General features: G+C 36.1%; 1 protein-coding gene and 1 non-coding gene across 7 annotated transcripts in view; one reads left to right on the top strand and one right to left on the bottom strand.

Annotated features, from left to right (window-relative positions):
- Positions 1 to 4,924: 4,924 nt before the first annotated feature.
- LOC115868336 lies at positions 4,925 to 5,031 on the top strand. Its single transcript, XR_004045518.1, has one exon. It is a non-coding gene; the product is annotated as a U6 spliceosomal RNA (small nuclear RNA).
- Positions 5,032 to 5,553: 522 nt separating this feature from the next.
- Positions 5,554 to 22,958, bottom strand: part of PCM1 (pericentriolar material 1) — a 90,951-nt gene continuing 73,546 nt past the window's right edge. For all 6 annotated transcript variants that reach the window (XM_045286824.1, XM_045286827.1, XM_045286828.1 and 3 more), the window contains 10 exons: positions 19,078 to 19,212; positions 18,061 to 18,258; positions 16,676 to 16,738; positions 14,140 to 14,275; positions 13,682 to 13,839; positions 10,838 to 10,895; positions 10,125 to 10,381; positions 8,969 to 9,061; positions 8,769 to 8,883; positions 5,554 to 7,492 (listed from right to left, as the gene is read on the bottom strand). In XM_045286824.1, the coding sequence (XP_045142759.1) occupies positions 7,467 to 7,492; positions 8,769 to 8,883; positions 8,969 to 9,061; positions 10,125 to 10,381; positions 10,838 to 10,895; positions 13,682 to 13,839; positions 14,140 to 14,275; positions 16,676 to 16,738; positions 18,061 to 18,258; positions 19,078 to 19,212 (1,239 nt within the window). In that variant the 3' untranslated portion in view covers positions 5,554 to 7,466. The remainder of the gene's footprint in view (positions 7,493 to 8,768; positions 8,884 to 8,968; positions 9,062 to 10,124; positions 10,382 to 10,837; positions 10,896 to 13,681; positions 13,840 to 14,139; positions 14,276 to 16,675; positions 16,739 to 18,060; positions 18,259 to 19,077; positions 19,213 to 22,958) is intronic.

Raw genomic sequence — 22,958 nt, 5'->3', positions numbered from 1 at the left:
GTCTGATGGGGTGCCACACCCTGACCCCAAAGTCTATTTTTGGTATTCCCCAGGGACTTCATTGCTCTGTTCCCCTTGCTGTTCGATTTCACCTTAGCGTTTCGCCCTGGTGCAGTGCAGTCAGATTGGGCACAATCCCCACACTGTCTCCAGTGTTGTCCCTCATGGTGCTATGGGTCAGTGAGGGACGTCTTGTCTCGTAGTGGGGTCAGCCCTATGGTCCTCTCTGTGCATTGGCTGCTCTGAGCAAGAATATCATCCTCGGGACTTGGTGGGTCAGGATGCGTTCCACTCTCTTTCCCCCGTAATTTGCTCCCGTGTGCTCTGATCAGACATGTCTCCCCAAGCTGTAGCTTCAGTGTTGTCCACGTAGTTGGGATTGGAGCCAGCCCACAGACCTATTTGTTCCCTGCTTCATTGCTAGTATGTTGCATTCACGTCTTGGTGCACTGGGCTAGTCTGGTCTTTCCTGTGGAGATATAATACCCTCTCCTTGGGTGGGTTAGTGCCCTGTTCTCCTGCTACCCATGTCTCCCTGCCCCCCTTCTTTTTAGTTGGCTGTCACATGTATCCCTGGATTGGGTCTGGCCCCTGCCATAATACATGGACCTCACCCCAGGAATGTTATGCAGTAGCTTTTTCCCTCTGCCCCTTTTTCATTTTTAAGCTTACCTCAGTGGACTCATGCTGTACTTATCCTTTTGTGTTTGGCTTACTTCATTTAGCATATTTAGCACTATTTCCTCGTTCTTCCCATGCAGTGATGTGCTTCATGCATTCATCACTGCTTTTTAGGAATGCCACTCCATTTAGTACTCCTTTGTATGTATGTACCAGTTTTTTAATCCGTTCATCCGCTGATAGAAATTTCGGTGGCTTGCAACTCCTTGCAATTGTGAACTGTGCTGCAATAAACACTGGAGCACGGATGTCTGGCCGTGGTTTGTTTCTTGCTTCTTCTGGGTATATGCCCAGTAGGGGGATGGCTGGGTTGTCTGGTAGCTCAATTTTCATGTTTTAGATATCGCCAAATCAATTTCCATAGTGGCTGTACATATTTACAGGGCCACCAGCAGTAGACAAGAGTTCCTATCTCACCAGTCTCTCCAACACTTGCTTTATTTTTTTGAATTGGGCTATCTTTGAGGGTGTAAGGTGATATCTCATAGTTGTTTTAATTTGCATTTCTCTTATGGCTAATGATCAGGAACATTTTCTCTTGTTTACTGGCCATTTGGATTTCTGCCCCCGTATAATTGTTCAGGTCCTTTGCCCACCTCTTCAGTGGGCAATTATGTTTGTTTTTGGAAGGTAGCAGAGTACTGTAGATTTTAGTAATAAGGCCTTTGTCTGATATGTTACTGCTAAAGTTGTTTTCCCAGTCCGTGGCCTCTATTACTCAGTGAATTCTTTCGATGTACACAGGTGTATTATCTTCAGTACGTCCCATTTGTCAATTTGTGACACATCTGTATTTGTGTCATTTCCGATAGCCTATGTATTTCCTGTGCCAAAGTTCTCAGGTTTGTCCCAATTCCCTCACTGATGGCCCTAATAGTTTGGGGGCTTACCTCGTGGTCTGTGATCCACCTTGAGTTTATTCTTGTGCATGGAGTGAGGAAAGGGTCTTGCTTCATTTTTCTGCAGGCAGATATCCATTTTTTCCAGCACCACTTGTTGCGAAGAGAGCATCTGCTTCCCACCTGATGTTTTTTTGGGCCCTTATCAAAGATCAGTTGTCTGTATGCTGATGATTTTATTTCTAGGTTTTCAGTTCTTTTCCATCGGTCTGAGTATCTGTCATTATATCAATACCATGCTATTTTAACCACTGTGGCTGTACAGTATATGCTAAAGTCAGGTAAAACAGGCCCTCCCACTCTGTCCTTCTTCTTGAGGAGTTCTCTAATTCGGGGCTTCTTCCCTCTCCATATGAAGTTGGTAGTAAGTTTTTCCAATTCTTTGAAGAAAGATGATTGTGTTTGAATCTGGATAGCATTGAACTTATATACAGCCTTGGGCAGAACTGGCATCTTTACTATATTGCTGCAACTTGCTCTTAATCATAGCGTAGCTAAGGTAAATTTCAAGAAATGATGAAAGAGCTGAACAGAAAATTTCAAAGGGCAGGTGGATAAGACAAATTATTATTAAATGTGCAATGACCTACAGTTAGAAAACCAAAAAGTACATACTCAGCAAATCCTAAACAAATAAAACACAAGAAAACAAAGCCTTCAGTAGTGATACTGATTCAATAGGTAAGATCACAGTAAATGGAGAAAAGGTAGACATTGTCCAGGATTTTGTCTTCCTTGGATTCACAATCAGTTCCCATCAGAGCAGCAATTGAGATGAGTTGCCTTTGTAAATCAGCTGTATCAGAACACTTTAGAGTATTGCAAACAAGGTTATTACTTTGAGGACTGAGGTGTGCCTTACCCAAACCATGGTATTTTCAATTGCCTCATATGCATGTGAAAGTTGGATGTTGAATAAATACCGAAAAAACGACGCTTTTGAATTGTGGTGAATAATAATACTCAAAGTATCATGGGCTGCTAAAAGGACAAATTGCTATCTTGGAAGAAGTATGGTCAGAGTGTTCCATAGAGGCCAAGAGGGTGAGACTTGTGTTACATACTTTGGACACGTTATCAGGAGAGACCAGTTCCCATAGAACATGATGTTTGGTAGAGGGGCACAGCAAAAGAGGAAGGCCCACAAGATGAAGTGACTTAGTGGCTGCAACAATGGATTCAAACATAGGAACAATTCTGAGGATGGTGCAGGACAGGGCAGTGTTTCGCTTTCTTGGGTATGAGGTCACTGTGGGTCTGAACGGACTTGATGGCACATAACAACAATGGGAAAAATATTGAATGATGTAGTAAGCATCAAAAGAACATGGAGCAAATAGTCACCATTATCAAGAACTAGCTAAAATTCAACCATTTCAAGAGGTGGCCTATCCACAAGAACCAATAGTACTGAAGGAAGAAGTTCAAACTGCACTGAAGGCATTAGCCAAAAACAAGGTGCCAAGCATTAACTGAATACCAATTGAAATGTTTCAACAAGCTGATGAAATAATCACATTTATTTATACCAAGAAATCTACCTGGCCAAATGACTGCAAGAGATCCATATTTGCCCCATTTCAAAGCAAGGTGACCCCTCAAAATATGCAAATTATAGAATATCATTGATACCGCATGCAAGTAAAAATTTGTTGACAATCACACACAGCAGTACATTGACAGGGAAACTGCGAGAGATTCAAAAGACGTAGAACAAGGAGTATCACTGCTGATGTCAGATGGATCTTTGCTGAGAGAATACCTGAAAAATGTTTACTTCTGTTTCAGCAACTATGCCAAGGCATTCAAATATGTGAATCATAAACTATGGATAGCCCAGAGAATGGGAATTCCAGAAAAATTCATTGTGCTCATGCTGAACTTATACACGATTCAAGAGGCAGTTGTACAAACAGAATCGCATTAGTTTAAAATTAAGATGTATGCATCAGGGTCATATCCTCTGACCATATTTATTCAACCTGTATGCTGAGCAAATTATCAGAGAAGCTAAAGTATATGAAGACTGTGGGATTGGGTTTGGAGGGATTATAACAACCTGCAACACAAGAGATGATAATATCTGGCTTGCTAACGAAGATCAAAGAATGCATCCTTCAATACAGATTACAAAGCAATGTAAATAAAAATCCTCCCAGCTGTACCAATCGACAAATTGTACCATTCATAATACACAGGGAAAAGATTAAAGTTGTCTTGCTTGGATCCACAATAAATGCTCATAGAGGTAGCAGTCAAGAGGTCAAATGATGCCCTGGATTTGGTAAGCCAGCTGCACCTCTTTAAAGTGTGGAAAAGCAAGCATGTCACTTTGAAGACTAAGGTTCACCTGATTTAACCCATGATATTTTCAACTGCCTCATATTCATGTGAAAGCTGGGCTCTGCATAAGGAAGGTGAGAGAGAGAACTGATGCTGGTGAAGCATATTCTAAGGACCAGAGACTGGCCCTCCCCGCAAATCAAACAAATTGCTCATGGAAGAGCAGCTGGAATGCTCCTGAGAAGCAAGGATGGTAAGACTTCATCTCACACACTGTGGACATGTTATCAGACCAGTCCCTGTCAAAGGACATCATGCTTGGTAAAGAGGAAGACCCTTGTGGTAGCTACATAATCTTGTGTCCATTTGAGAAGATTACGAGTGACGGGGTGTAGTCTAATCTGTCAATCGGATCATTGCCAATGAGGCCTTAGTGTGGGCATGGCCTTCTCCTGAGAATTCTGGGAAATCCAATATTCCTCCTTGGGAGGTAGGAGACTCTCTCTCTCTGCTTACTCCCTTGGAGACTCTACTGACAAGTCACCTGGCACTATGCTGATAGACCCCGAGCCCTGGGAACTGGAGAAGCCACATGGGGACCCCTGGCAGCACTGAGATACTTAATGCCACTGGATCCAAAGACTTTCTACCCACTGGCCTGTGATCTTCTACATTCGGCATCATTGCATGTTTCGTGAATCTAAAGAGGACTTTATAGGCTGGTATTGGACATATTGGCTAATATTGGACTTATGGGCTTGTACTGGACTGGGTTGGGATGCTTTCTTAATGTACAATTACCCTTTATATAAAACTCTCCCTTATACACGAGTATCTATGGATTTCTCTATTCTACCCGGACTAATACAACCCACTACAAGACTGACTGACATAGTGACTGAAACAATGGCCTCACACATTAACAATTGTGTAGGATGGGGTAATGTTTTGCTCTTTGGTACATAGGGTTCACTTGACAACGCATTAACAAAGGAGTAATCTTGACAGATTTTCTTCAAGGATACAGGACAATCATGGGGTCTCATTAAGAAAATGTTCTCGTGCTCGCTTCAGCAGCACATATACTAAAATTGGAATGCGACAGAGAAGATTAGCATGGCCCGTGCGCAAGGATAACACGCAAATTCGAGAAGCGTTCCATATTAAAAAAAGAAAAAATGTTCTAAGAAAACTGAATTGGTGAGAAAAACACCCAGGAATGTTAGTTGTGTTCTGTCCCAACAATGTACCTACTTTATTGAATGAAGGTAGTAAGGACTATCCTGAGAATTTTGTACAAAACATTACCCAACCTATCCTCCAGCCCTGATCCTGCCCTATCCGATTCCTTCACACAGAGTCCCTCCCCTCAAGGAAGCTTACACTGCCATTCGACATGGTGCACATGGAAGTCTGCAGAACTCTTCATGAGTTAGACAAATGGGAACACAGTGACCTCAGAGATGAGCAGATCTTGATGGTGAGTATAGGAAGAAACAAGGCCTTACCTCTTTTGATATTTTTGTTCAATTAAAGGTGCCTGTGATTTTGTAGCAATTTGGTTTGACTTACCCTCGTGTCATTTTTCATGTCTGGGTTGTTTTTCAAACTGTCAAATAAATCATAATTCTGGAATAAAATTTAAAGTATAACTGAACATGTCAATTTAAGTAAAAATGCAATTCAGGCATGAAGGTAGGATATACATTTATTGACAAGTGAAAAAGCAGTTTATCCAAGGTGAACGTTATAAAATACAAAGAGGACTTCCACAGTCTGGCTACCTCAATTCCGGCATTATCTCTTCTGCATAGGGTTCTTACTCATTTAAACCATTTCTCCCTCGGCAAACAAGAATATTTAATGCCTTAGTGTTTAGCAGTAGTTATTAAGGAAAACATATTAAGCAATTTATCAGCTCTCAAGTCATTGGCATTTTAAAACTAAAAAAATAAAATAACAGACTAGCTAACAGCAGCTGTAACACAAGTCAAATAAGTAATCTTAATAGGTACTGCACTAATAATTAAGGTTTAAGTATGTCTTCCACTGGATCTATCTTTAATATACATGCAGAGAGATAGCTGCAACAGGGAAGGCTTGGCTCGAGTATCAAAACAAAGCTTTCCCCTTTTCTTATTTAGAGTCTAGACAACAAATATAGAATTTGAGTATATATATAATGTAACTTATTGTTTCAATTTCCCTGAAGTAAGTAAGGCCAGTTAGATAAGAATTCTTTATTTTGGGTTGGTTATTTTCTGAAGGTTTTATTAAATTTGGAGATAGAGTCTCACATAATTTTAGTTATATACTTAAAATGTCCTCTTAGAGAAATAATCTAATATTCTCTGGCTGGCCATAGTGTTATAGTGAGGTATCAAATAAGTATTTTAAGGGAATACTAATCGCAATGTTTTCCTATAGGCTATTTCAGTTAGTTGTTACTTTAGATAAAAGACTTGTAACTAACCAGATTTCATTCACAGAAGAATCCATAGTCTTCCTTGAATGGAATATGATCTATGATGACTTAAAGAGAATATGGTGAGTTTGGAGTATAAAAGTAAACCATCTTTTATAAGTTGATTTACTTCATGATAATGAAATCACAGATTTCTTTCCTCAGTAGTTCACCTGAAAACCTACTATCTCCTACCACACAGGAGAGTCACTGCTGTGCTTTGGTCTTATACCATCATCTCGCAAAGGAAAGGCTTATCTGAACATATGCAGAAACTTACTGTGCTATATATATAAGTTTAGCTCTATTAGTCCCTTGAAGAATTTGGTTTTTCATTTAAAATTAATCACAATGTTACTTGTCTGTGCAGAAATACTAATTATATAAAGCCTTTTCTTATTCATTTTAAAGTGACAAATTGAAATTCTGCAACATATTAGTATTTAACCTAATAGATAATTATTTAAACTCTAGGTACTATAGACATGTATTCTAAATGTTTTAACCCAATCTGAATAAAGTATTAATATATATCCTACAATAACCTCACAGATATCCTGGATATCTTCATAACTTGCCCAATTCTTGCACAAGAATAGGACAAGTATATGCTCAAAGACAAGAAGACCCAATAGCAGCAACACTGGCATTAGCAGAAAGCCTCGCCGAATGGAAAATAGCAATGGCTGGGCTTTATAATAAATAGCATTATTTTTTTAAACTCTTGACTCTTTACCATTTTCTTCTCTGAATAGCTAATTAATATAGAACAGTGACTTGCTGTGTAGAATTCAACATAATTTCAAAAAGATGCTTTACAGACAAGTCCAAACTTTATTTAAAACTACATTTAAAATTTAACATTACTCAACACCACACAATAGCGTAAAAAAATCATTAAGATGGGGACGGGGGAGGAAGCAAATGAAAGAGAAAGCACAGTGTATATCAAGGCTTGAATCTGCAGAATTCAATTTCTGATGTTTTAAACTGCCATGGGCAGAAATTAGTACACCTATTAGAAATGCAGTGTGAAACTAATTTACATTTTTATACAGATCAAAACAGATGTTTATTTAGTGCCATTTTCATATACGCATTGACATGTAAGGAGAGTTAGATGAGCTTCTGAAGACGTCTTATATACTTTGGGCTCCCACCGTTTCTGAAAAACAGAACAGTAATTAAGGCCTTATAAAGAAATTACTACAGAAGATATTATCTAGTAGAATTTAACATGGCTCTTGTCCATTGAAAGCTTCTGCTTTTGCTATATGGTTATTACAAAGGAAATCCTAATTTAGTTGGTTAATATAATTTTATAATAAAATTATCTCACTGTCATTAAGTTGATGCCAACTCATAGTGACCCTATAGGACAGGGTACAATTGCTCCTGTGAATTTCCAAAGCCCTAACTCTTTATGGGAATAGGAAATCCCATCATTTCTCCTGTGGAGCAACTGGTGGTTTTGAACAAGGGACCCTGTGGTTAGTAGCCCAGCATGTAACCACTATGCCATCCAGGGCTCCCTGATAACACACAGTAAGGGTTTAAAAACAATAGGAAAAGGTTTCGGGTTCAAGATACCTGACCATGCCATATATACTTCCTATCCCTACCAAAAAATCCCACTGGAAAAGGAAAAAGAAATTAACTATAAAAATGAGTAAATCTAAGCCAACAAAGAGTGGAGAAACACAAACAAGACAAAAAAAATTATATATGATTTTAGTTAACTGATGGACGATACCCGAAACAAAATCCTTTTAGCTTGATGCAAGAAACATTTCCTATTGAGTGGCTCATGAGTAGTGCTAGTAAACCAAACCTGTTGAGTACAAGCGGACTCAAAAAACAAGTGGTCAGGGAGTCTCATTTGGTTCTGGAATGACGACTAACAAAGGGCTACATACTTCAGCTACAAAAGGAAAAATGTATGTTTACTTTACTAATAACCTTAATAATACAATAGAATCAATAAGCTGACAAAGACAGCAGAAGGAAGGGTGAGGAAAAAGAGGGACTAGGGAAATAATGTCCAAGGTTACTAGAACTGGAAAAGGTTATATACATAAAATAATAAAGCTAATACAGAGAAAAACAAAAAATAATATGAACCCTACAAGGAGAAGTCTAATTACTCAACTTTTAATAATGATCTAAATTTTATAGGCTTAGAAAAAATATAAGTATATCAGAGTTATACAAGTCTCCTCCTGCTTAGCTCTTTTGCTAAAAATGAAGATTAAAAAAAAAAATCTGATATTGCCACTTTCCAAATTAGGCAACTAAAATATTCACATAAGTATATTATCTTTTCCAAAATTTGGCTTACATCATCCAGGTTTTAGTGAATAGCAGCACATTTGCAGAAGGAAAACAACATGATGATATCATCAATCTTTAAAAAAAAAAAGATGAAAATTGATAACCCATACCAGGTTCTTTTAGTTTTTGAGAATTCCCAGCTAATTCTTCAGTTTGTTTTTCACATATTTCCCCAGGTAAATGGTTATTATGCTCCTCTTCTACCATTTTCTTCCTGAGATCTGCCTTTGGAATGAAAATTAAAAAATTAAATCATTCAAATTAACTATTTATTTTACAGAGAACAGTTTAATTAAAGAGAGCCACTTACCTCTGAATATATTGTCAGTTTAAGTGGCAAATCTTCAACTTTCACAAAGTCTTCTTCATCAGATTTTTGACTTATGTTACCAGATTCTGCTTCCTGTAAGAGAAACAAATATAAGTAAATATCACCTTGGGATATAAATCAAAGACATTGATATTGAGATGTAAAGTGAATTGTTACATTTAAATATCTATCAGTAACTTTATCATACTTGGTTTTCTTCCATATTCAACTCTAAGAATAAAATCAGATTCTAGAATTCACAGGAAATATTAAACATTGGCAGCTATGAGGATTACTGTTGTCTTTCTATTTTAAAAAATGGGTATAACCATGCAGTGATACTTGCACTGATCAAATGTTAAGAATGAAATCTAGCAGTTATCGTTCAGTTTTAAAGTATACTGATATTGAGGTGAACAAAACTGAGTTAAAAGATTTACTCTTTGTAACAAAGCTTTTGAAGAAATTACAAACTTTCACCTATAAAATCACCTTTAAGAAGGGAATACTAATGAAGAATACGATGCATATTTCTTAGAACTAAAAGTATGGTTCTGACACTGTTATAATTTCCTGCCTTTGAATGCAAAGAGAAACTATGTAAAACAACTTAAGAATTTAAAAAATAACATAACATCAATGGAAATAAAGGTCTGAAGTAAAACTACCTAGTACCATAAATGAAGATTTCTTAATTTTCCTTTCACTGTATAGTGATAGGAATTTGCTTGTCAAATTAATGTATTTCCCATTCAAAATGTAAACTTTTATGTTTGTCAAAGATTTATGAAATGTTCTCAATAACTGAGAAACATGAGTAGTGAAAGTAATTATTCAGGTATCATATTTGTATATTTCAGATGTATCTGACCTTAAACTTTTCTCAAGGTTGCCACCTAAAATTCAAGTGTATTTAGTTATAAAAACTATGAATAAGTAGAATAATGTTCAGGTTTTAAGATCATCATCTTAATCCACTATCACCTTTCTGCTTGTTTAAAGTAAACTTGAATAAGAAATAAAAACCCTTCTAACAATTAAAGCTCAGCTTTGTTTATATACTAACAATGTTATCCTGAAAATGCACAGAAATTATCCTGAAAATGCACAGAAATTAAAAACAAACAAAATGTCGGGAAGTGTTAGTGACACATACATAGTCATTGACTAACACAGGTGATTCAGTATCAGGACTGCCAGCCAGAGAGCTTTCAGGCGTTTCCTGAGCAGATTTAACTTCTTTGACTCGAGGCACTAAGGTTTCAATTTCAGTTAAAGGTAATGGCAAAGGATTCGGCTGTTTAGATGAATCATTGGTAGCAAGTGTGTCCTCATGGACAGCACTGTTTTGAGGTTGCTCATTTTCCAAGATATTGAGGTAACAGGGTTTCACAGGGCTGCTATCTTGGTTTTCTGTAATTAAAAGAAATTCTTAACATTAGTGTAATTCTGCAGCTGTTACATTACTGTATAGTATATAAAATGAAGACAATTTACCAGTATACGTGTAATTAGGAAATTTAGAACTCAAAGGTAAGGCAACTGTAAATTTTCCTTATCACTGGTCCTCAATATAGTCAATTATTTAGCTGGAGACATTTTGAAAATGAGATTTCTAAAACCTACCTCTCATTTCTATTGAACCAATTTCAGGTGTAGGTAACAGGAATGAATGTTTAAAAAAATATTCCCGCATTTGTATCTAAATATCTCCCTTAAAAGAATTTGTTGTCTACTTTTTGTTTTAATAGTTCTTTTCACAGTAACTCAGACTTCTTATGCTTCTCACAAAGGATATGAGGGGAATTTAGAGTTTTCAGTTTTAAAGCACATAAGGTCATCTTAAAATGAAACATTTCGATTTTTTACCGTGTTCTGATGGAACATTTTTGCTTTCTGCTGTTTTTTCAAAGTCATGTGGTAAAACCTAGAAGCAAAACAGACATGCATATTTAACAGGACCTGAGTCAGAATTGACTCGATGGCAGTGATTTTGGGGGGGGTGGGGGAGGGAGTGGGGGAGTTATATGGGAGTTGATTACCAGTATATGAGCTTTGTGTTCAATCTTCATAGAAAATAATTTTAAAATATCTTCTAAGTGTTTCAATTTCAAGATGAATCAGTCAGAAGGTTTCCTTTTCTTTTTCAATCACCACAAAATACTATACTACATATCCCACTGTTTATTATCTTTATACTCTATCTTGGGAGAAAGACAAGGCTTATAGCTCACGTAAACAGGCAGTTTCAGAACCCACAGGGGCAGTTATACCTCGGTCTTAAGTGTTGCTATGAGTTAAAATCAATTCACTGGCAGTAAGTTTGGTTTTTCTTTCAATACATTATGTTAAAATTATGCTACAAGAAAGGAGCTCTGGTCAGCAGTTCAAAACCACTAGCTGCTCCACAAGAGAAAGATGAGGCTTTCTACCCTCAAAAAGTTAGAGACTCAGACTCATAGAGGCAGTTCTACTCTGCCCTACAGTGCCTTAAGAATCGGAACAGACTCAATGGCAGTGAGTTTGGAGGTTTTTGGTTTTTATCTTACAAGAAACTAGAAAACATCTATATTTTGAAGTACAAGGTAAGTGGAGAAACAAGAAATTGATAAGGATAAGAGGGAATGGGAATGGGAAAAAAAAACAAACCCAAACCAAAAAAGTGCCTTTAGCAAAGGGAAAGATAACAAAAGCCGAAATTCATCACAAAATTAGAGGTACCCGATTCTGGAAAGGAAAGAGTAAGGCAATAGTGGTGAGAGTAACGAAGAGGGTGTTGGTAATCTGAAATTAAGGGAAAAGTGAACACCCAGGTTCTTTGCACCAACTTCAATAGAAAATGAAGGATTATATTTTGCAGACAATGAACTAGAGAGCATCACTTCAAGGTATCAAGGAGATGAGGAGTAAGAGTGGCAGAAAGCACAAATGAAGTTACCCTATATATTCTTGAATAAGCCAAGTTTTTCAGCACATTTTCAGCACATTACCACATTCTTGTGGTAAAATTAGGTGACTCGGCTGATATTTGGGTCAACTTATACTTGAGCATATACGGTATGTTGTCATACTGAAAACAGTGGGATTTAGTGTCAGTCCCCTTCCCACACTTAGCTCTGAAATACCAGAAGCCAAGCTTATGTACATACCTCAGATACGAGCATACTGGAGAAGTTAAACTATCCCAAAGAAAAATCCAACAGACACTTGTATTTCAGGCTTGTCTATTGAAATCCTAGCTGTATCTTCTCCCAACTGCCCTGAAGTCAAATCTAAGAGCTCCTACTCAGCTTTTTGGTTTATCATTCTTCAATATAGGCACTCAAGATCAGTAAACATTTGAAGAACTTCTAGGTGGGTAAGAGAAGATATTGCTTTATGAAACAACAGGGTGTTCTTAAAAAAAAAAAAAAGAGCCCTGGTAGTATAGTGAGTTAATAGCTGCTAACCACAAGATCAGCTGTTCAAACTCCGCAGGAAAGAGGAGGCAGTCTGCCCCTGGAAAGATGTATAGTCTCAGAAACCCTGTGGTGCATTTCTACTCTATCCTACAGGGTCATTTACCAGTGGGAATCAACTCAATGGTAATAGGAATGATTACAGTCACAAAAATTTCACAGACAGACAAAAAAGGAGAAGTAACAAGAAGAGGGCGAAAAAAGCATTCATCTATGACAACTAATATATAATAATATAATCTCAGAAAGGAGAAATCAACAATACAAGAAAATTTACTCAAACTTAAGGACATGATACAGATTTAAAAGACCGACTGAGAACATAGCATAATGAATGAAAACATTTGTGCAGTGTTGTATATTCCTGTAAAATTTCAGAACTCCAGAGAAAAAGTTTCTGTAGTAAGGAAAGAAAACCAGATAAATACAAAGGATCAGATTTTTAAAAAAATTGGATTTCTAAACAGCAGTACTGAAAACAGGATCAAGGAATAATGACTTCAACTTCAAAGATCAGAGAGAATGTGATTTTCAGTGAAGAACAATTAGGGTTTTCTAGTATATATATATATATAAAGCCTCAACACATTTATCTTTTATGTACTCTTTCTCAGAGAGAATACAATATGTGCTCCATTAAAATGAGGCAATTAACTAAGAAAGAGGAAAACAGATTGGGGTTCAGAAACAAGACAGCTAACAAAGAAGAATAACAGAGAGAAGTTCAGGTTGGAATCTACTCTGCAGGTCTACACAGTAGCAAAGTCTAGAGCAGTGGTTCTAGAAGGGAATGATCATTTTGATGTTGTGTCTGACTTTGCCCTACCTGATTTATAAAACTATTTCCATATATGACTAGGATAAACAAATTAAAAACTCAGAGTTTGTAAAATTTGTTTTTAAAGTTAGAACAAACCAAACCCATTGTTGTTAATAGATCTCAACTCTATCCTACAGGAGTGAACAGAACTGCCAAACTGCCAACCTTATGGTTAACAGATAAAAGCTTAACCCAACGTGCCATCTAGGCTCTTTTTAAGGTGTCTTATAAAAATATAAAACATTAAAGGGCTTTAAATTAAGATACTGTGGAATATAATAATAGTGTTTTGAATTTATTTAGGCATATTAATGAGGCTTATCCTCATGAAAATGAGACTGGGTAAACTGCAAACTTTGCCATCTTTAAACATCATTTGCTTTCTTACATCTAAAATAAGTGTGCGGGAAGGTATGCTAGTTTAAACAGGAATACCTGATGCTGCTCATTTTCTTCAGTCGTTTCAGTGTTAGCCTGAAGTGAGGTCTGCACATCCACCGGTCCCTCTTCAAATTCTTCTATTTCTTCATCCTCATTCTCATCTTCTCCACTTCCGTAATTCGTCAAAGCCTGAGTCTCAGCTTTAGACAAATCTAAGTTGATTAATACATAATTTTTAGTAAATTTTGGCACCTAATAAATTACTATTTACTACTTAACTACCTAGAGTATTTTATATATAATATCTGAAATCTGAAAACTATTAAGTACTAGAAAGAAATGTAATGAGAACAAGCACTTTTGGAAGGACCACACAAGATAGATGAAGCTGGAATTCACATGCAGAGTGGTTGGACATAAATTCTATATTCATTCAAGTCCACCAAATCACATTGAGAAGTGGCCTAATAAAGAACAAATACATAAAAATGGTGTAGCGCCTTTACACTTACTAATAGACAGTAGGCATCCTTCATTTTCTTCATCTTCCTCTTGATCAGAAACATCAGATCTCACATTCTTGGGACCTTCACCATCATATAACTCAGATGTTTGAGTCTGCTTAAGTGTTTCAGTCTCATCCTTGTCCTAGCCACAATTAAATTTAAGTGATTAAATCTTAGCATATATTTTTTTAAAGTATATAATAAATCTGTCATCAGAATCATAATGTTCATTGTCTTATAAAACAATAAAAAAACATTTGGTCTCCTAAGTTTAGCTTTAAAAGAAATGACTATTAAGTGGCGGTATCATCTTGCAGTCCCACCAGCAGTGAAAGAGTTTCAGCTGCACAATATCTTGATCAGCATTTGGAGCTGTCCGTGGTTAGGATTTCAGTCCGTGTGGTAACTGTGTAGTAGTATCTTGTTTTAAGTCAACTGCTAACCACAAGGTAAGCCGTTTGAAACCATTAGTATCTTCGAGGAGGGGTCGGAAATAACTCATGGCAAGGAGTCTGAATGACAAGATGTTAACCATCTATTTATAAGCTTCTGCTGAGGCGCCTATTCAGACCTTCTTCCCATTTTTTAAACTGAGTTGTTCTGTTTCCTTAATGTCAAATTTTAGGAGTTCCTTTGTACAGTAGTGGGTTAAGCATCAGGCTGCTAACTTCAAGTTTGACAGTTCAAACTAACTAGTCCTACTGCAAAAGAAAGATGAAGGTGTTTGTCCCCCTCACCCCCTCACCGTGCCAACAAAAAGATTTTTGTCTTAGAAGCTCCATGGAGCAGCTGTACTCTTCAAGTTTGACAGTTCAAACTAACTAGTCCTACTGCAAAAGAAAGATGAAGGTGTTTGTCCCCCTCACCCCCTCACCGTGCCAACAAAAAGATTTTTGTCTTAGAAGCTCCATGGAGCAGCTGTACTCTGTTCCACAGGCTCACCTTAAATCAGAATGAACTCAATGGCAATGGGAGGGTTTATGTAGCTTAGAGAAAAATTCATTTGGTTATGTTTTCTCCCAGTTTGTGGCTTGTCTTTTCATATTCATTGTAGTGTCTTTTTAAGTATATGAATTTAATTGTCTAATTTATGGAATTTAAAAAAATGAACAGTGCTTTTGGGTGCATTACATCTAAAAACGTTCAGCTAAATTCACGGCACCTAGATTTTTTCCTATGTTAACTTTTAGAAGTGTATAATTTTATGTTTAATATTTAAGTTTATTATATGCTTTGAGTAAATTTTGGTTAAAGATGTTACTGTGTCTAGACTAATTTATTTTGCATCCTCACTGCCACTGAATCAATTCTGACTCATAACAACCCTTTAGGACAGGACAGAACTGGCTCTGTGGATTTCTGAGACTGTAACTCTTTAGGGGAGTGGAAGGCTCCCAAGGAGCAGCTGGTGATCTTGAACTGCTAACCTTGCAGGTAGCAACCCAATGTATAACCTGTAGGCCACCAAGGCTCTATTCCAGAACCATTTTTGAAAACTCTATCCTTCCTCCACTGAATTACCTTTACTCCTTTGCTGTATTAGTCTGGGTCTATGCTGGGCTCTCTATTCTAACCCACAGAAAAAAACAGCAAGTGAATGTTTGATTTTATTTTATGGAACAGCTTATGGAAAATTATTTTTATTCCTTAAATTTCTGGTATAATTCAGAAGTGACATAATAGGGGATGGATGCTTTTTCTCTTTGTGAGTTATTACTTTTTGCTGCTACTTCTTTATTTAGAGACAGGTCAATTCAGATGACCACCCGCCCCAAAGTGTCAAGTTTTTGTAATTGTGTCTTCAAAGAGATCCAGCCAATTCATCTGTTACCCAATTTATAGCCAAAATTGTTCACTATATTCCAGTTACTTTTTATTGTCCATGGTAGTCCCTCTTTAAACCCTGATACCAGTTATTTGCATCTTTTCCTTTTCTTGAATAGCCAGTATCAATTTTACTGATCTTAACAAATAATGAGATTTTTAATTCTGTTGTCCTGCTCTATTGATTTTTCAATTTTATAGATTTTTGGCTCAAATTTTATTTATTTTGCTTACTTTGGACTTGTTTTTCTTTTTCAATTTCCTAAATTGGAAGCTTAGATTTTTTTATAATCTTTGTTGAAAACTGCATTCAGTGCTATAAACTTTTATTTATGCACTGTTTTCACAGCATGTTATTACAAACTGATAAATTGTATCTTCATTTTTATAAGTTCAAAATTTTAAGATATCAAAGAATTCTTTGCTGACATATTTAGAATTGTTGTTTAAATCCCCAAATACTTTGATTATATAGTTTCCTATTTTTTATATTTAGCTTAATTCTGTTGTGAGAGCATAGCATATGATTTTTCTTCTTTTAAATTAAGATGTGTTTTATGGGCTACTTTGTTATTTTTAAAAGAAGAAAAATGAAGATTTATCAGAGAAAAAGGACATGTGATGGTAATTTTGCTCTCAAGCATTAAGGCAAAATTTGTTAAAATCAGTTTTTTTATTTCAAAGTATTATAATTAGGCAAATTTTAATTAGTACATACTTTATCTTCATCATCAATCCCTCCAGTAGGTGAGCCATGATCTCCTTCAAGAATCTTTTTGGCCTATAAATACAGAAATTGAATAGACTTTATGGATAACTCATTCTGTACACGCAACACATGCTAGCTATCACATAAGCTTTCACCAATGCTGTGTATTTCTACTTTCCTAGCTATGCATATTCTATTTTATCTAAAGTTTTTAACTTCGCAAAACAAAAAACACTGCTTACCTAATTTCTCCTTATAAGTTTACTAAGTCCGAAACAGAAATTATCGTTCCCCAAACCCAATCCTTAGTTTTCCAAATATTAGCAAGCAGTATAAGTCACAAAATTGGCATTAGCCTTAATTCTTTTCTACTCTCTTATAACCCTGGTTCAATAAGGTATCCAAAGGGATATTTTAAATCACAAATCCAATTATCCCACTCTCCATTTTGAAATTTCCTCATGGGTTTCCATAAGGCCATTGTTTCATCTTATCCACACCCGTCTCATTTCTTACACTCTCATCACATTGAATGTGTTTCTGTTACCACGACCTAGCTCTGTCCTCTAAAATGCCCATTCTTACCATAATTAATATGGGATAGATGGTTGACTATATAGATTTTAAGGAAAAAGGTCTACTTTTTCTGTTTTAGGACTTGGCCTACTTGGTCATGAAAGAGTGCAGGGTCTAAAGAAAACACTTTCTGGTGTGCCTCAAGTTGAGGGGAAACATTTCCTAAGCCAATACACAAAAGATTACAGCCTTTGTAACCTTACGGTACAGCTTATTGTGTTATACGGGGTTGTTGTGACTCAGCATCAGCCCGATGGAAATGACTTTTCATGGCATTTGTAGTCATGGCAAAAGAGCCCTGATGGCACAGTGGGTTATGTGTTGGGCTGCTAAACACAAGGTCAGCAGTTCAAATTCACCAGCTGTACCATGAGAAAAAAGATGAGGCTTTCTGTATCCATAAAGATTTGTAGTCTTGGAAAGACAAAAAGGGCAGTTCTACTCTGTCCGATATAGTTTCTATGTGTCAGAATTGACTCAGTGGCAATGTGAGTTTGGGTAGGTAGGTCTGGCAAATAGCTGGTTAAGGACTGGTCCTTCTCTCGACTAAATAACTATGACAATAATATAAATTGAAAATTTGACAATATACTCTTAGCACCAATCCCTGTTTATACAGGCATTCCTTAGGGTTTGCCACTGCCATTCTTTCTGAGATTTAGTATATAAACTAACATGTGTTTTGATATATCATTTGTTAACTGGTATTAATAAAAAGAACTCTTTGGCCAAGTCAAATAGGATTATAATTATTAATAATCAAGAACACAGTTAATGCTAATTATAAATAGTCCCAAACCAAAATGAATATCATTCACCTCTTTGGCATAAGACTGTATTACTCCGGCTGCTTCTATTTTCCTTCTGCATCTCTGTTTAACAGTTAAACTATTATTATCCAAATCTTGCATGAGCTTAAAGAAAGCCAATTCATTAAACAGCACTTCAGATATTTCAACAAGAAGATCCTCTCCACAGTCCTTCAGTTTTTTGCCAGCAAATTTTGCCAGTGAATCCTATACAAATATCAACCAAATAAATTTCTTAAGCTCACAGTAAATTTCAATTTTAAGTATAGCAATATATATGACTTAAAGTTTGAATTATAATATTCACCAAAAGAAAAACAACAAAAAAACCCCCTTTAAATATTAAAAACTTGAACATTAATGGCTACTGTTACAAAATAAAGTTATTAAATATAGAGAATATTACAATAAGCTTCCAGGCTAAAAACAGATTAGGAAGAAGTAACAGGCTATCCAGTTCTGCGTGTTTAGGCACTAAAAACAATATGAATAGCAGTGGCACACTGTCTGGTAATAGTGCCAAGAGACCAGCCCCTCACTCTGCAAGGCATTCAAAATAGGAGGGAAGAAATGCCTCCTAAAAGAGTTGACTTAAGGACAATTTGTGGACCTTTATTTGTTGATGGGGCACAGCTCAACATGAGAAGCAGCAGCCAGAAACATCAATTAGCAATTGGTACATGGGCTTTAGGAAGATTGAGTGTAGGAATATAAAAAGTTTTCAAAATGAAATGGAACACACAAAGATCAACATCCTATATTAATGATATGAAATGGACAGGTATTGGCCATTTTGAATCAGAAAATCATATGGTTTAACTACTATACCAAGAATGACAAAATGAAGACGCAGGCCGAACATTAAATAAAAAATTTAATAAGGAAAAATAAAAAAGATCAACAAAACCACTTCAAACAAATGCTGAGTATCTACTTGAACACTATAATGCTAGAAAATGGTTTAAAACACACCCAAACCAAACATCCCAATGGCATATATGCCAACATACAAATATAAACTCTTACTTGTAATATACTTCCAAGTTGCTTATGAAAGAACTTTACAAACTCTTTGCTCTCATCATTTTGCTGGGTAAGAGTCAAAACCATGCGCCTTACTGAAGTTAGAAGTTGAGAAGAGCATACGTCATCCATGTGCTCCTGAGAAAATTCAATGTTGGTCAGGATAAATGCTCACCATCTATTACTTTAAAAATAATCCCTAATGTATGAACTTTTTTCTTGAATGCCTCTTACTTTTCAGTTATTGCAAAAATATTCAAACACAGCCAAACTCCCACCTTACACATGCTGAAAGGTTTAGTAATTTTTACCTATCAACAGATGGTATCCAGTATAAGAAATTGGCTGATCCCATACTTTGTATTACTTTATTTATCTTACAATTTCCTCCCCATGCTACAGTTTCCATTTTTATATCTCACCTTGTTTCAGTTAATTTCATCTACTCTTACCAGCATACTCACCTGCTACACATAATTTCCTTTATATTATCTTCTAATTCAGGGATGCCCAACCTTGGCACTATTTACATCCTCTGCATTATACACAGTTTAGCAGCATTCTTAGTTGAACTGGTCTCTATTCAACTAGATGCCAGTGATAAAATCCCAAGTTGTGAAAAGTAAAATGTCTCCAGACATATCCAAATGTTTCCTCATGGTCAAAATAATTCCCAGTTAAAACTCCTTTTTTTTTGGGGGGGGGGGGGAAGCAGCGAGAATGATAACAAGGTACACACACACGCACACACTATTTTTTGGTGGGTAGAGGGGCTAATATTCAACCTTGTGATGGGTTCTTAAAAAACTTTTTTAACAAGCCACTTCAGGAAGTCTCTTCTCCTTAATCTAGCTTCATTTAGAAGCATATGGAAGCTATGAAATAATCTGAACCAGTTAACTTCAAGAGAAGAGTAAATCAAACATCTCTACCAAGTAACTTCAGGGATTAATCCTTCTGCATTGAACTCATTTGGGCAGTTCCTATAACTTTTTCCCTATAACTGTTTTTTAAAATATACAAATATGTAAAATAAGGCGGCCAAATTACATGATATCTAAGATTTCCTTAGACTTAAACTTATTTTTAATACACATTTAATAATTATATGCCAAAGATGGCAAAGAAAAAATAAATTGTCCTGGCTTTCCAGGGCCCAAATACTAGTATAGGAGTAAGGTACCCAAGTAATTAAGACAAGCTAGCTATAGGCTGTCTAGTAGATGGTTCCTTTTAGCTACAGGAATTGCTTCCTACTCATCACCTAGCGTAGAAGCTGATTTACAGAAGACACTCAGCACTTACTGAATAAATGTTGTACGTGACGCATAAACTAAATGCACGAAGGAGCAAAGGCAGAGTATTAGCTTTAACATTAAATATCTTTGAGGAGTTCTATTTCTGTCAAGCTGGAAAGCAAAAAGGTTATTTCATATTTTGGATAGAGGAGACAGCTTATACGAAAGGGCCAGAGTGTGAAAAAGGAATGGCATATATGAAGAGGGTGGGTAATTTGAAGACAGTATACCTTGATGGAGAGGTGACAAATGATATAGGCAAAGCACACCGGACCCCGTGGTGAAGCCTCTTGAGAGCTAGAGGATGGATATTATCTTGTTTGCTATCTAGTAAATATTCACTGTATGCCTATTATGACAGGTATCCCATGCTAAAATGAGAATGCATACTGAAGCTATGCTTCTGGAGAAGAGGTAAATCTGCTCTTAGGAGAAAAAGGCCATTTTTGACTCTTTAGTGATAGAAGATAAGAAAGTCAAGTCCTGCTTGGATGACTGGATAAAATGCTAACATGTCAAAGAAGACCTATAATGGTAATTTAAAACTAAAATTTGAAATATCGTAGTTAAAAGCAAAAAATTGGTTCTACTCATTTTGATAGCCTCAGAAACTTTTTTTGAAATGCTAGCAAGATCAGCAGTTCAAACTCACTAGCATCTTTGAGAGAGTAAAATAATGCTGTCTGCTAATGTGAAGATTTACAGTGTTAGAAACCCTATATAGGTTTGCTATGGATAGAAATCTACTCAATGGCAGTGGCATAGACCTGAACCATGGAGAAACATTTTTAAAAAAATGACAAGAGGTAGTCCACTGTATTACAAAACTTTACTACTGCTAGTAGCAGCATCTAACATACCAATATGGACAAACTAGTAAGTCAGCATTTGTTACCAGACTTTAGGCAGTTAAGCTATCGTTAGCATTTTAATATCTTAGGGCTTTTAAGAAAGATTATTTTTTTTAAAATCACTCCAATTTTTAAAAAAGCCTTCATTTTTTAGATGCTTCATAAATGGGGTGATTTCCATTTTACTTAAAAATTAAATGTTTCAATATCTAATAGGTTCTGAGCAGAGAGATGTACCATCACCTTAATTTTGTCATAAAATGACAAAGGGAGTAAAATGCCCAAACTGAGGACAGCTTAATTCCCTAAGCATAAACTACTGAACATTTTAGCCCTTAAAAAGTTCTATTTATCAAATACATATTACAAATATACTTAATTTAACAAAAATTACATTTTAAAAATTATAGTACACTCATAATATTATTTTCAAAAAAGAAAATGGCAATACATGGGAACTTCAAAACTTTCATGGGATAAAAAAACTCAAAAGAAAAAATATGTATAAACTTTATTTCTTAACATAAGCTCCATCAAGTTTAAAGCACTTTTGTAAGTAATGATAACACAGTCACTTACTCAATCCCCAACAAAGTGAAGGGCCTGGGAATTTAACTGTCAATAGTCTTTTTCACACTATTAATTGAAGAAACATTTTTAAGTGTTTTGAAGACTGACATACATGAAGGAGTCACAAGGAGCCAAATCATGATTTCCTATAGAAATTCTCACCATACTGTCCTTCTTTGATGAGAGAACCAAGCAAGGGAGCATTATTGCGGTGGTGAAGACCTCTCATGAAGTATTCTAGAAAGTTTGTCTGCTAAAGCTTTGGCCCAACTTTCTCACTATCATCCTTGGGTCCTGAAGAAGATCACGTAAAATGTCCTAAGCAGCCCTCAAAACAATTGCCATGACACCTTTGATCTTGACCAGTCAGCCTACCTTTGCTTTGACTTTGAGATATTGTTAAAGCCATGTTTCATATTTTCTTAAAATCCTTCAAAAAAACGCTTCAGGATCTTGCTTTCTCTTATTTAAAATCCATAGAAAGCTCTGCTCTTGTTTGTAGCTCATCTGGGAATAATAGTTTTAGCACCCATCAAGCAGAAAGTTTACTCATTTTTTTTTGGGGGGGGTCAGAATTGTGTAAACTGAATCAATAGAGATGCCTGTGGTACTGGTTAATGTTTCTACTGTTAATTGATGGTCACAGGTTAATGTTTCTGCTGTTGATGATCCTCCTTTAATTAGAACATGAAAAAAATGGTTTCTATGCAATTTGGGTGTGTATGGTCTGCCCCCAAGCCTTTATTCTCAATATTTCTTAGTGCCATCTTTTGAGTTATCTATTTGCAAACTGATGATCTTTGTAGGGCATTGTTACCACAAACTTTCTGTAAAGCATCAATGAATTCACCATTTTTCCACCCAAACTTCCCTATAATCTTGATGTTTGTTCTTTCTTCACTTTTAGCTAAGTTCTTGTTGCTCTGATAGGGACTCTTCAAACTGATGGCTTATTCTTCTTAGTTTCTTATTGCCTCAAACTAAACCCTGTTCAGATTGTTAGAATGTGTTTATTTTGGTGTCAAAAAAAAAAAAAAAGAGAAAGAAATCCATAATATGCATTTTCCAGGAACTATTTGAAATGCTCCCACTTTATCTATGGCAGCTATAATTAAAGTGAGCTTAATACAAGGGGATACCTAAAAAAATCTGGGTGTCCCCCCCC

Source organism: Echinops telfairi, unplaced genomic scaffold (assembly GCF_000313985.2).
Source record: "Echinops telfairi isolate 266 unplaced genomic scaffold, ASM31398v2 ScPeMD7_9;HRSCAF=40, whole genome shotgun sequence".
Taxonomy (NCBI): domain Eukaryota; kingdom Metazoa; phylum Chordata; class Mammalia; order Afrosoricida; family Tenrecidae; genus Echinops; species Echinops telfairi.
Note: the sequence above shows the minus strand (reverse complement) of the source record. Positions and strands in the feature narration are given on the sequence as shown.